The 14967-nt window shown below is 38.0% G+C and overlaps 1 protein-coding gene and 1 long non-coding RNA gene across 10 annotated transcripts in view; one reads left to right on the plus strand and one right to left on the minus strand.

Annotated features, from left to right (window-relative positions):
• MYO5A (myosin VA) overlaps positions 1 to 13685 on the plus strand; it is a 205687-nt gene extending 192002 nt beyond the window's left edge. For all 8 annotated transcript variants that reach the window (XM_050966865.1, XM_050966867.1, XM_050966868.1 and 5 more), the window contains 8 exons: positions 122 to 268; positions 730 to 884; positions 2171 to 2260; positions 4711 to 4861; positions 5879 to 6161; positions 7071 to 7245; positions 8627 to 8707; positions 10198 to 13685. In XM_050966865.1, the coding sequence (XP_050822822.1) occupies positions 122 to 268; positions 730 to 884; positions 2171 to 2260; positions 4711 to 4861; positions 5879 to 6161; positions 7071 to 7245; positions 8627 to 8707; positions 10198 to 10350 (1235 nt within the window). In that variant the 3' untranslated portion in view covers positions 10351 to 13685. The remainder of the gene's footprint in view (positions 1 to 121; positions 269 to 729; positions 885 to 2170; positions 2261 to 4710; positions 4862 to 5878; positions 6162 to 7070; positions 7246 to 8626; positions 8708 to 10197) is intronic.
• Positions 1 to 14967, minus strand: part of LOC127057826 (uncharacterized) — a 41029-nt gene that overhangs the window by 18616 nt on the left and 7446 nt on the right. The window lies entirely within an intron of this gene.

Below are 14967 nucleotides of genomic sequence, written 5' to 3' on the forward strand. Positions count from 1 at the left end.
TAAGAACACTCCTTGATGACAAATGTTAGAGTTCTTGAGTAAGAGCATAGGAATTTCTGCTGTTATGTAAAGCTTGCATTGGAAAATATTTTCTCAATTGTTTTTTTTCTCCCTCTTAAAGTGGGCCAGATGGAAAACATTTCGCCTGGGCAAATCATTGATGAACCCATACGTCCAGTTAATATTCCACGGAAAGAAAAGGACTTCCAAGGAATGTTAGAATATAAGAAGGATGATGAGCCAAAACTGGTCAAGTATCTTATTTTAGGTAAATATTTTCCCTATTTGCAATAAACAATATAGGAACTTGGGATTTGCCTTATCAGATCAGATAACTGATCTGAGTAGTTTGGTATCTTAGATTTGGCAATGTCGTTTACTTAATATTTTGGAGGAAGATGAGACTTCTCCAATGCACTAACTTAACTTTATATATCTTTATTGTAACATTATCCTTCTTGCTTAGTATATCAAATACTGACAATGCCTTTTGTAATTCTCCATAAAAAATTTTAATTGGCAAAGATTTTTTTTGTGATCTAATAGCTTTGTCAGAAAAATAACATTATTTGTAAAATAAATGCCATTGGTATTCATTGGCCAGAACTAAGGTGATTAACTAAGCAGCTGCAGCTATACTGCACATTACACCATCTGATGAATTTAGATTTGATGTAAAGGGGTGTGTGTGTGTGTGTGTGTGTGTGTGTGTGGTTTTTTTTTCCCCAGATCTGAAACCACGTGGTGTAGCAGTCAACCTGATCCCAGGACTACCAGCATATATATTATTCATGTGTGTCCGCCATGCGGATTACCTTAATGATGATCAAAAAGTGAGATCATTGCTGACTTCCACTATTAATGGCATCAAAAAAGTATTGAAGGTTAGTTGTTTCATGTCCTTTTATGAAAATGTAATGTAACTACTTTTGCTTTTGTTTTAAAGAATAGAAAAAAGACTTTCACTGATTTGGCTCTGAGTTACTGATTAGTTAGTCTTTCCCACGGATAACTGCCCATCACAAAAAATGCTGTTACCTGTCCCCCGATCATAGCTAGGGATAAAGTTATACAGAATTAGTTTCACAAGATAGTATAGACAGTTTGACTCAGTAAAACAGTAGAATTTATATTAACCCTTGTTTGATCCTAAAGAGCCTGCATCCTGCCCTCCATCCGTGCATGTATAATTTTGTGCACATAGTCACTTGCACAACTCTTTCTTTATAAAACCCTTCCAGTCCTCTCCATAATGCTATACTATTAAGCCAAATACTTCAGTTGCTGTTTTGGTTGGGAGATTCCACTGATGGTTGTGTGTAATTCTAAGGACTGTACTGCGAGCTGATAGAAAGGTTGAGGCCAGTGAACATTAATATACTTAAATAGATTCCCATGTGTAGTTTTTGTCAGAGCATTTTTCAGTCAGTAAACAAAACAGCTGCCATGACTCTGAAAAGCATTTAAGCAATCCATGCCTTCTGGAAAAGTTTTAGTAAACACCAGTTGTGCAGGAGTTCGGATACTTAAGACAGTATATTAATACTCCAGGGAGAACAGTGTATCTAGTTCAATTAGTTACTGCACATTCTGTAAAGTGCTTCACATTTAATTGTTCATGAACCAGTTTCTAGGTTCAAAGGAAGCCTAGGGCTTTGTTTTTTCTTTTTAAGTGGGCATGTGTCAGATTTGTTAAAATTGTTATAAAGTGATAGTGAAAGTCCTCCAAATTCTAAGTTATGTTTTTGCTCCCCCGCTGTACACCCTTATCCTCAGTGAAACCAGTAATACTGTGGCACAGTGAATACTGGTAAGAGAAAGTGCAGTAACAAAAACAGTTACCTAGATTTCAGCTCAGTTCACAGGATGTGGGGGAAGTGTCTGTAACATTGGAAAAGAAAAAATTGATTTGAAAAATAATATATTGAAACATCTAAGAGAGGGTAAAAATGAATTTCACCATTTAAAAAAAACACTTGCCTTTCAAATAATGTTATGGCAGTGTACAAAAAGCTGTCAAACATCAACATTACTATGCTGGTAAGTCTATACAACTACCAGAAGAAAATGGATGTATAGTGTGTATTTTTTATCTGTTCTAATGTTTAACATTTTCTTTTTCAATTTGTCTTCTGAGTCCGAACTCAAATGTCTTTGATTTTGTCTTCAGAAAAGAGGTGACGACTTTGAAACGGTTTCCTTCTGGCTATCTAACACCTGCCGATTTTTGCACTGTCTGAAGCAGTATAGTGGAGAAGAGGCAAGTGCCACTCCTGTTCTGGTTTTTAATTTTTACCATATGATTCATATTAGACCTTTCCCTTAATTTACTTTTTTGTTAAAATGCAAAATGAAAATAGGTGCAACAGTTAATGTGCAGTAACCGTTCAACTTCAAAGGTGGGTTTAGGTATGGCATGGTTAACAATGAGGTATATTTGATCGTGTCAGGCAAGTTCACAATGTTTTCACAGAGTTTGACTGTTCAAAATCATTGATGATCTTTGACCAAGACAAACAGATGACTGGCATAGTAAGGGGCTTACAGACCAGATGGGCTTGCATAGAGTCATCATGCCAGTGTTATCAATCTGTGATCCCATCAGATCTCAAAGTTAGGCAGAATCTCTAAGAAACACCTAGGGGTTTTGGAATAGCTGGTGATAAGTTAGTAGATGGCACTGCAAGTCCATAGTGACCCAGTGTCCCAGCATGGTGCCTAGCAGGCATCATGCTGGAGGTGCCATCTTTCAGATTATATATGAAATTAAGGTTTTAGCTAATTCTGGTAGTTAGAGATGCATGGCACTATTTGTAAAAGTAAGGATGTTAGCCCGTTAGCCCTGGTGTCCTGAACACATTTCAAGTAAAGTAGGACATAGTTTCCAGAAGTAATGCTATTTCAAATGTTTAATGAAGTGATCTCCCTCAGTATAGTGTTTATATCAGTTTAACTTTCTAATGTGCTTTGTAATCCTTCAAGATGAAAGGTGTTATGATGGTAGCAAAATTATAGTTATCTGAATATTTAAAAAAAAAAAGACATGGTACGTCTACACTGCACACTTTTCTCAGCAGCATGAAGAGTAGATATGCTACACTCCCCCCTAGCATGGGTCTAAATAGCAGTGTAGTCAGTGAGGCACTGCTTAGGCAAGTAAAGACATTCCTGAAGCCTCTCTCTGTATGCCCAAGCAGTGCCTCTCCTGTCTACACTGCTCTGTTTTTAGCAGTGTAGTGTCCTGCTGTCAATGCCTTTCCCCACCATAGTAAAAAGACTCTGGCAGTGGGGCATGGCTCCAGTGGGGGGAAGCAGCAGGGCAGGGCTCCGGAAGCTCCCCGCTGCCTCCCTCATGCCAGAGCCTTTCACTGACACACTGTAGAGTGGATGCAGCCTGCTTTTCATTGCAGCGTGTAGCTATCCTACACAATACCGCAAGAAGTGTGCAATGTGGATGTAGCCTTAGAGGTCTTTAAATGCACCTGTCTATTCATACAATTCTTTAAAGGCCTAGAAAGACTATTTGTGCAGCTAGAAATAGCAGTGGGAAAGTAGTGGCTTATTTGTAACTGCAGTGAATGCCTCAGATACTTGAAGTTTCAAGGCACTGTAGCCTGATCTACAGATTATGTATTAATTATATTGATTACTTACGAATCCTGAGTTATCATTTTGAGGGTCAACAGGTTCTTGTCCTAAGACCAGGCCCAGTATTATTCAAAGTATTATATAGTTGGAAACCCTGGTGTGCACAGTTGCAACGCTCACTACAGGAACTCTTCTATATATTTACAAATAGTTTATCAATACATTTACACAGTTACAAACACCCCAACTCAGTAAGGTAGAAAGAGATACTACAGAATGCACATCTGCACATCCATATACTCACACCATCCCTTGGAGAACAGCCTGAACTGTTAGCCATCATCTTCCTCATCACAATCACCTTTCCCCTCATCACCAGTAGTCATCATTCTGGCACCTCCCAAGAACTGCATCTCCTTCTCCTACCGTCCCCAAGCTGAGATGCAACTTGTATAATATAATATGCTGACACCACAATGTTTGATGCAAGGGTTTTTCCCCTTTTCCTTCTTTGTATTTCCTCACCTTACTAATGTTGGAGTGTCCTTTTCCTATAGGTTAGCATATCAGTGATCTCAGTTTATTATCATATATGTCAATTCATTATCATGGCCCTCTTGTGGTTAGGTATCTGTAGATGTAGCTCATGTACCTGTTATGTACGTCAATTCATTGCCATAATATTCTTGTGATGGGGTCATGTTCCTGTGGTCAGAAATTCCCCTTAAACATTCTATTTTTAGCTCCCTGATACCTGGAGTTTCCGTTGGGCTGTTATCTGTTTAAAGTTCATAGGCCTCAAGCCTTATGCTAACTTGCTGAAGCTAATGTCTGACAAGATACAGGCCTGTAGGTTCCTTGCATTAATGCTGAATATAATGCAAAGCAGTGAATATAATAAAGTCAAGCTCAACCTATGACAGAAATCATGTGATCCATATCCAAAATGCAAATCCAAGTGTTAGCTGCAATAAGAACCAACTTTTAAATGAAATGTTTTGGGGGTATAAGAGGGAGGATGGGAATGAATTTTCAAAGGACTATTACTCGCCTACAGTAAGAAAAAATATACATGCTGTTTTTGTACATTGAAGCATTTGTTTCCATTGCTTGTGAATCCAGGGATTTATGAAGCACAACACACCTCGTCAGAATGAACACTGCCTCACCAATTTTGACTTAGCTGAATACAGACAGGTATTGAGTGACTTGGCTATTCAGATCTACCAGCAGCTCATCAGAGTGTTAGAGAATATTCTGCAGCCAATGATTGGTAAGGCAAAATTAAATTCCTCTAACTTTCCAGCTACATTAATCAAAAGAAATTTCTTCCTACTCAGTGAGAATGGTGGTAGTATATGATCTCTTGTATTTTCCCTTAAGTGGTACATTTATATTAAAGCACCCTACTAGTATTCTGTTTAAAAATGACTCGTAGAAGCAGAGATCAGGGAGAGAGAATGAAAGCATAACTCTGTCGCCGCTCCCTGCCACACACAATGACAGAATAGCTGGATGTACCTTATAAATGCTTGTAATAAAGTAATAATATTATCAGCAGTGAAATAGTTAACAATGTTGATATTTAAATTCACACGTTTTTTAAATTAAAATGATTTATTCTAGATCTCTAAGCAACGCTCCATTAAATTAATGTATCTTCCCTTAAGACAATATTGACATTTAAATTTTCTCTAGGCTTCAGAATCAATACATCATTTAGTTGAATGGCACAGCTCTTAGCTCCACTGGAGCTATTGCTTATCTCAGTGGTCCCCAATGCAGTGCCTGCAGGTGCAATGGCGCCCGCCGAGGCATCTATGTGCACACGTGTACTGGCCGGCGGACAAGCATCCGCCGAAATGCCACCGAAAAGCAGTGTCGCCAAGAGGCGCCGCCGCCAAAAGGCCGCTGATTTTCAGCGGCGATGCCTCTTGATGACACTACTTCGGTCCTCGGTGGCTCGTCGTCTGGCGCCTGCCACCCAGAAAAGGTTGGGGACCACTGGCTTATCTAATCGAAGACTCAGGAAAAGAGTACTTTATTGAGCCACATTCAGGCTTTCTTTACAACCCTACATACTAGGCTCTTTTTAAAGTTGTAATGGAAACTTAACTTAGATTCTGCAGAAATTAATGGGGCAATTAGAAAAGAGCTGGAATAGTACAGTGGTGGCCAATAGCAAGCTCAGTCTACTCGTATATAAATATTAATTACTATTGTTTTGTAAAAATGTGTATAAATTTGGGCATTTTTCAGCTATAGTAATAATGTTGTCAATCAAATACAGTTTCAGGAATGCTGGAGCATGAAACTATTCAAGGCGTCTCAGGGGTAAAGCCACCAGGGCTGCGAAAGAGAACGTCCAGTATTGCTGATGAAGGGACCTACACGCTGGACTCCATCATTAGACAGCTGAACACATTTCACTTTGTAATGTGTCAGCATGGCATGGATCCGGAGTTGATCAAGCAAGTCATCAAGCAAACATTCTACATCACTGGGGCAGTAACCCTGAATAACCTCCTCCTGCGCAAGGACATGTGTTCCTGGAGCAAAGGGATGCAGATACGGTGAGAGAGCGCGCCGTAGTATTTTCAGTTGCCTCTTAAATGTACCGTTGGCTGTAATATTGAATTTGTTAAGATTAGATAATTGTTTTGAATAATATTGGATTTAAGCATTCCATCTAAGAGAGAGAGACTCCTTTGCTGGTTTTGAGGGTTTCGCACCAGGAAGTCACTATTTAATTTAGGGGTAAATTCTGCTTCCACAAACAAAGCTTCTGTAGGATGGAGTTAGGGGAGAAACAAAATTAATTCCTCCTTATATGCAAGTCAGCCCAGATGGGCAACACCGGCTACTGCGCAATATGGGGAGGTGTAGCAAATGTTCCTCATTGCTCAGTCTTGTCAGTTTGTGGCACAATGGACACATGATGTGTTTAGATCTGTTGTTGCTCCTCTTTTTCCCAATACGGGACACGGTTGATTCATGTTTTTGGTGTCTGTTGCCCAGTATATTCTGTTTGTAAAGTGTTATCATATTCCTCTCCTAAGACGCTTTGAAAATCTCAGCCTACATATACAAGGGTGAAATCCTGCTTGTCTTAACTGCGCAGAGGAGTCCCATTGAGGTGAATAAGGGGAACAGAGTTAGGCCATATATCTGAACAGATCCAAACAAGGAAGAGAAGCAGTAGATAGTGTTTGGCCTTTATTTTCAAATATTCTTTGGAACTTAGAGTGCAAAGGCTTCTAATGGCACAGCATAGGGTTATTAAACAGTCCTCAGGAAAATCAACTGAAGGGAGCTGCTATGGAAATAAACTTAAGGGGAATTATAATTAGGTACTGTGTGAAGGAAGTACCCACAAAAACAAAACATGGGTGTTAATTAAACAAAATCTAAAGCTCTTGATATTTGGTCAGACTTGAACAGTCGGAGTGAAAACATTCTTGGGGGGTTTCCTCTTTTAACAGGTACAATGTGAGTCAACTTGAAGAATGGCTACGTGACAAAAATTTGATGAATAGTGGGGCTAAAGAAACACTGGAGCCTCTCATTCAGGCCGCACAGTTGTTGCAGGTGAAAAAGAAGACGGATGAAGATGCAGAAGCCATTTGTTCAATGTGCAATGCTCTAACTACTGCACAGGTAATCCAGCACTCACCTTGACAGCTGTTACATTTATGTGACCTCTGAACTGTGTTTTTCTAGACCTGCATGTGCTTCCATCTCACAGAGATTGGGTGTTTCTGCTCATGTTGTTGTAAATAAGCATAATGAAAACAGAGGTCGAATGGGGTAGTGGAGGGTCTGTGCACAAAATAAGTTCCAGCTTGTACTGCTTTAACTATACCAGTATAGTTAAGATGGCACCATCTCCCTAATGTGAATGCAGTTATACGTGTGCAAAAGTGCTGTATAGTAGTATAGCTAAGGGGAATAAGCTACACTGGCATAAAGCTCCTTTATACCAGTGTAATTGTATCCATACTCAGGGTTGTACCAATATAGTTATTTCAATTTAAAAAAACACTACAACTGACTGAAATAGTTATATCTGTACAAAAGCTGTGTAGGCCAGGCCTTTGACTCCAAGAATAAGAGATGCCTGTGTGCCATACTACTGTGTGCCAGCCCAATCCCAATCTCTGCATCAGAAATGTAGAAACACCTGTTGCTTTTGCACTTTAAGAAAAAGTTCCTATTTCAGAAGTTTCAAATTTATTAAAAAAAAATAGAATCATGAAAAAAGTACAGAGATTTTTATTTAAGCTAAAGAAAGGTATTCCATATCATTTGGTGCTCCCCTTGCTTATGTCTGTCTTTTTCTTGGTTTGGGGTCTTTGTACTGCATTTAGAGCTCTAACTTGTTCCATTTGAAATCAGTGAAAATTTTACTACAGTCTTTGGTGGGAATAGGATAGAGTCCAAAATGTAGGACCAAATTCAGGTAGAGGAAGTAGCAACTTCTCCAGTGACTTCAATGGATTTAAGATATTATTGCTGCTGATTGATTGTCCTCTGGTAATTTCCACAGTGTGCTAGGCACTGCCCACTCGTGTCAAAACAATATTCCCTGCCCCAAAGGGGACACAATCTAAGAAGACAAGTGATGTATGAAGGACGGAGAGAGAGAGAGCACTAAACCTTACGTTTTAAAAACAGCCATCAACCTCTAATCTCCTCCTGTGCTGGTATTAGCTGATCAATTTCGTGTAGCTGTCATGGAAGAAGTAGGATTTGTCAGTGTGCCAGGATCAGCTGTTTAATAATATTGTACAGCTATATATGGTCACATAAACAAAATTTAAAAGGCTTGTTTATTTTAAATATGTGCCTTAATTTCTTATAGCATATAGCAATTTCTTAAATGAGTAAGAAAATTCTTAATGTATTGATTTGAAAAAAACTGTAACCAGCACTTGTAAACAACTAATTTAGGAAGGTATTTTTAAACATTAAGAATAGGGTGCATATATATTTAAGTCAACAATAGACTGAAACCAAGAACTGTTGTTTTTCTCCACAGATTGTAAAAGTTTTGAATTTGTATACTCCAGTTAATGAGTTTGAAGAAAGGGTCTCAATATCATTTATACGTACGATACAGGTAAGACTGTTTTTTGCCCCACATATTGTTCAATTAGTTCTACAGGAACACATCAGTGAGCCAAAATAGGTCTTGTCATAAAGTACAGTGTGATATTCAAAGTAAAATAGGCTTGTCAACCACATTTTCTTTTCTTTTTCTGTAATACAGATGTGATACCAAGACATTTATGTATGTTTATTGTAGGCTGTCACAATTTGTGCTACTATTTGCAGATTTAAACTAATGTCGACTTTTTTTAACTTTCTATCGCTATTTATTTTTTAAATGAATTCTAGGCACCTGATTTTCAGAAGATGACATAATTTTTCTATCTCTGTATCTTTATTTGTGCACACTCCACTATGCCCACTTTTCAAGTATTAATGTTTGTAAATGCAAGTGATGGAATTTGTACACGCAACGCCCATTCATTCACATTTTTTTTCACACAAGAGGTCAATTTCAGACTGCTTTGAAAACTGAGCCATACATATCAGAAGTTCTCAATTCCACTCTTCTAATTTGGAAAATATGAAACGTTTTGAAAATTCAGAGGAAAACTGGCTAGTCAGCTCATTTAAAAAAATTATTTTTAAAAGTTGCTCTTTCTGGTATCTATTAGAGCAGTGTTTCCCAAACTTGGGATGTCACTTTTGTAGGGAAAGCCCCTGGCAGGCCAGTCTGGTTTGTTTACCTGTCCCGTCCACAGGTCTGGCCGATCGCGACTCCCTCCGGCCACGGTTCGCTGCTCCAGGCCAATGCGGGCTGCGGGAAGCGGCAGCCAGCACGTCCCTCGGCCCGTGCCGCTTACAGCAGCTCCCATTGGCCTGGAGCAGCGAAACACGGCTAGTGGGAGCCATGATCGGCCAGACCTATGGACGGGACAGGTAAACAAATCAGCCTGGCCTGCCAAGGGCTTTCCCTACACAAGCAGCGTCCCAAGTTTGAGAAACACTTTATTAGGGGAACAATAAGATTGATAAGGGAGATTGACAAGATAAAACCAAAACAAAACAAATGAATCATTCTGCATACTCACTGAAGAGGTACAGTTAACATATGCCAGACAGGTCTCCTACCCTTTGCAGAAAATCTAAATGTTTCTTCAGATTTTGTTATGAAGGAAAGACATGCAGATCTAAAGCTGCCCAGAGGCAGCTTCAGTTTATGTGCACAACTGTTACAATGGGTCCAGATCAAGCTGCCAAATATATATGTATATGTTTTGCATTGATCAGTATTCAAATATTTAATATGACAAGCTTAGAAATACTTAATTTTTACAAAAATTCATATTTTCTTTTTAATATTTTCTTTCTCAAGAGAATGTTTATAGCCCACAAAATAATAACTGAAAATCAAGTATTACTGATTAGAAGCACCAATGAGTTTTTCTTTTTACAAAAAAAGCGTGATACTTTAAACAACTCTAATGCAACGATTAAAAAAACAATCTGCCTTTGCCACGAGGTGAAGTATTAACACAGCCAATTTCTTATCTTTTGTAGATGCGTTTACGAGACAGGAAGGACTCTCCTCAGCTGCTAATGGATGCTAAACACATCTTTCCTGTTACTTTTCCTTTTAATCCATCCTCCCTCGCATTAGAAACCATTCAAATTCCAGCCAGCTTGGGCCTAGCATTCATCTCACGTGTCTGAACCAAGGATGCACTGTCAGCTGTTGACAATGAGTCTGTTGCCTGAAATCTGAATCCATTAAAACATAGTGAGCCACTGAAAATACATTTTTGAAGGGACAACGCTGTATATGCCCAGATTTTTAGTATGGGTAGCTGGAAATCTACATAACTGTACCACAACTGGAAGGCTAGTAGAAAGATGTGCATTTGTATAGGTCATTATTGTCATGTAGACACATTACTGATTGTTACGTTTCCAGAGTATGAATATAGGGTTTGGGCAAAAATTGTCTTCAGCTGCCTAGAGACATTTTTAGATCTTTAGTAACATATTTAAATAGTGTACATTAAAATCCATACACAATCTGCTCATAGGTAGGGACCAATAAGGACAGACACGGTACTATAAGTGGAGAACTGGAAGAAATGCATTTTGTAGTAGAATACATAGTCATGTAGGAATCTATTTCTCCGTTAGGGTTTTTGACAATTTAAACATAGCGAACTTGCAATATATAAAACAATTTGTTAAACAACTTCCTTATTTATGTCAGTATGACATAAATTATGAAGTATTAAAGTCTTTTGGCTTACTGTGCGATATAACATAGGTGTTCATTTGTTAGTACTGTGGTTTACTAAACACATTAAACTGCTGCTGAGTATAGTGTTCTTTAAAATGTATGACAGTATCCTTTATTAGGCACTAAAATAAGAGACTTCACTTTTTATTGTCAATTTTGTTTACAGTCCAATGCAATCTATTCTTTTAACTGGATTTATGCAAATGTCAACAAATATCACCTGGAAAGAAAAAAATGGTAACTAAGCACAAGTAGCATACTGGAAGTTACATAATAGTTTTCTTTAAAGATAGGGCACTAAAATACTTGTCTTGTGGCAAAATGAACAAAAGTCAGTCATGATTATAATATTTATTTCATATTTTGTAGTTGGTTAGGGTTTTTCCTTTGTCCAATTTTAATCCAAGGAAGTGGCATTATATTTTTTCAATATCATCCATTTTATGTCTTTGTCACACTTTTTAAGATGTATTCTCAAATACCTAGAATGAAAGGAGAAATTCCTTGAGTAGCCCAATACCTTTATTAGTCTATATATTGGCTTCTGGAAAAATACAACAAACATTGACTGGGAAGGGAGTATTTAAAATTGTGCAGTTTGTGAATCTATCCACGTAGTTCAATGAACCTATTTAACAAAAGGGTTACTTCATGCTAGAAAAATAGTTTTTAAAGAAATCTATAAAGTGTTCTGTAAGATCCAGACTGCACAATGAGAAATTATAGTTGTTTTGGCCTCTGCGCTTCCAATCAGAAAGAATATTCCATCTTTCACGCCTCAGATCTGCTCCAGTGTGGAATTTATATTTCAAAATGTACAACAATTAAGTCAGAGGCCTTGGTCAACACTCTGTTTCTGAATTTTAAAACATGGTCAGTGGTGTATGGTTCAAATATACATATGAAAAAATTGCACATTACTAAATTGCAGTGTGCAATATTTTAATGTATCATGCAAATTAGCAACTTAGCACGAACATTTATTTCTTTGAAAGAACAGAAAAATATTCTATAGGTATACTTTTAGAATGTTCTGGTACTAATCAGCCTGTGAACCTACAGAATAATTTTCCTATCAGCTGAGCAGACCAATACATTTCAGTTATGTTTTGAGATATATACATGCACCTTATTTATGGTGACTGATAAAATGTATAATAAAGAAAGCTTGATCTTTGTCAGTACCATTTTGAAATGCTTATGCCTTTTTATTTTCAGAAGTGTGTGCCCATTTTTTGTGTTTAATAGCTCACTACTGATATGTTTAGGTACCTACAAGTAAGAATTGCATCTTTAATTTGGATGATCTTTGTTAAATTATTTAAATTATTTTCATATGCAAAGTAAACCAAAAGCACTTCATTCAAATATGTTTGTTATTTTATCTCTGAGGGCCAAGGATCATATAAGCTGGCTCCAAACACAGTATCATGTAATATGGTGGAGTGTACTAATCTTTCAAAGTTTCAGGAAGTACTGCACTTGTTAATGTGTCATGAAAAAGCCCTGGTATCCAGTAATAGCATAAGAGCAGGAAATAGGTGAAAACATTTAGAAAAATAGAAACTTTCCCCCTCCTGTTTAAGTAAAATTGGCACAACAGTATATTTATACTGTAAATCAGGAAATATATCTACTACTTAAACACATAGTTATGAAAATTCGTTAAAATGTATTTTTGTTTTTTAAATTTGTTTACCTGTATAAAGCCTTACTGTGACTTGTTTCCTTAACAAAGTAGTAGTAAGTTGTTTATAGGTATTATCCTTAAACTCAGTGGTTTGAGTAGTGTTACATTTATATCACATTAAAAGTGTATGCTGCTTGACATGTTTTAAAGGAAAATATTTCTAAGTTGAAATAGATGTGTACTTGGTAAATCATCTAAAATTTTACATAACAGTATTTTACATGCACTTTTCAAAAAAGAATTTTAGTGTTGATTTATGATATAAAATATTTTTCACCTTAGGTTTAAGGTCTCTTTAGATAACCATGAAAACAAATATAAACATCTTTTTAAAACTTATATTTTTTCCTTTGAATCATGATTATGCTCTTTTAATGTAGACGTAACTTTTATATTTTAATTTATTATCTATTGATATAGTAGATTCTGTTGGATGCAGGAAATTATTAATTTGTCAATGTCCCTTTTGACATATGTAACCATTCTGAAGATGTCACACAATAATTACCTCATTGAGTTTGGTATATTTTTAGTCCAGCCATTATTTTGTTCAGCCTTTTGCAACATAATCTTCTATCCAAATTTTAACCAATTGCTACCCAGGCTTTAATCCGAGATGGAACTTGAAAGTGCTTAAAGAATTTTGCTTTATTAAATGTGATTAATCTAGTCTACTTGATCAGAATAGAAAGATATGCTATACTTCATCTTTGAATCATTGATTTTTTTTAATCCGTTAACAGTTGTTCCATACCTGGAAACACCAGCATTTGAAAGCTGAAGGTCTATATCATTTAGGATTTAAAACTGAACACATTTCAAAATATCATACAAGAATTCTGAGAGAATGACTTTTGTTTTTTAAGATGCTGATAATTCGTCTGACAAATAAAAGCCTTTAAACAGGTTTTCACTCTGTACCACCACAGTACATGGATGAAAACCAAACCAATTCAGAATGACATATGCTTTGAAATGTTGTAGTGTCTGATGTTGTATTTAGTAAATGTGTGCATCATAAACACTGTATCCTATTAGCTGTCACTGAAAAATGTCCAAATAAAAAACTCTACAGCTTTTGGTTTTGTTTTTTTGTGAATATTAAAACAACAGATATATTCAAATGAGGCACAATCCAACCCCATGGAAGCCACCAGGAGCCTTTCTATTCACTTGAAAGGGCAGTTGGTTCAGGTCCAGGGTGTCATACGTCCATGTGCACAAACACACTCATACTGACAGAATCTTTTTCTGTAAATACATCTATGTGTGTCTTTTGTTGTACAGAAAGCAATTCCGTCAGTAGGTTAACATGCTACTATTTCAAAGTGCATGGAAAACAAATTATATTAATAAACAGAAGAAAATTAAGGTTGCTAATTAAATGAAAACACAGACTTCTGTGCCCTGGAAGCTCTAAAACCAGATGGTGTTTTTAGTGGAACCTTATCTTAATATCATAAAGAACTTAGTGTATCTGACCAACTGTGACACCCCTGGGGATACCCACGGTGGTGAGGAAGCCTGCCACCTGTCCTTAGTGTGAGGAAGACTTGTCGATCGGTGCCTGGCAGGGGTCGGCTCCCCAACCCCACCAGCCACGGGCAACACAAGCATTCCCCTCCAGGCCTATGCAGGCCCAGCTCTATCTATACAAGTTAGTGATGGGCTCACTCCAACCCTCAAGCCCTCCAAGTGTCCCCCTGGACTGACCCGCCCCTGATCTACTGGATGGACAGTGAATTCACAGAACCTGCTGCTCCCAAAGAACCAATACACAGCAGCTTACCACTTTCACCTCAGGATCATCACTCTGCTTAACACACACCACTTAGATATGTTTAGAGTGAAAACAAGTAAAAGTTTATTTAACAACGTAGCGGGGTGGTCACCCCGCTCCTGCCCTGAAGGGCTTAAAATGACCCTGGGAGAGGGCTGTGGCAGGGGAAAGGCTGGGCTGATTGGGAAAGCAGCCCCAGCTGCAGCCAGTGCAATCGAGGTCAGCTAGTCCTTATAAGACAGCAGTGGGCCAGAAGGCCAAGGAGACATTCTCTCTAACTCCTTAGAGAAAGAAGGACCTAGCTGCCTAGGAAGCTGAGGAGGGTACCTAGGGTGGAGCAGTGCTGAGGAAGGGCAGAGGGAGCTGGGGAGCTCCAGCCTAGCTAAGCCGCAGGCTGAGTTAAGGGCCCACAAAAAGGGTGCTAGGGCTGCAGAGGGGCAGCCCAGGAATAGGTAAAAGCTGCAGGTCCTAACCTCCATTTTTGATGATGAGTGGTTTACAGACTGTAGTCCACGGTTTCTCAAACAGGGGTCGCCGCCTGCGTAGGGTAAGCACCTGGCGGGCTGGGCCGGTGAGTTTACC

This window comes from Gopherus flavomarginatus, chromosome 9 (genome assembly GCF_025201925.1).
Source record: "Gopherus flavomarginatus isolate rGopFla2 chromosome 9, rGopFla2.mat.asm, whole genome shotgun sequence".
NCBI classification, from domain to species: domain Eukaryota; kingdom Metazoa; phylum Chordata; order Testudines; family Testudinidae; genus Gopherus; species Gopherus flavomarginatus.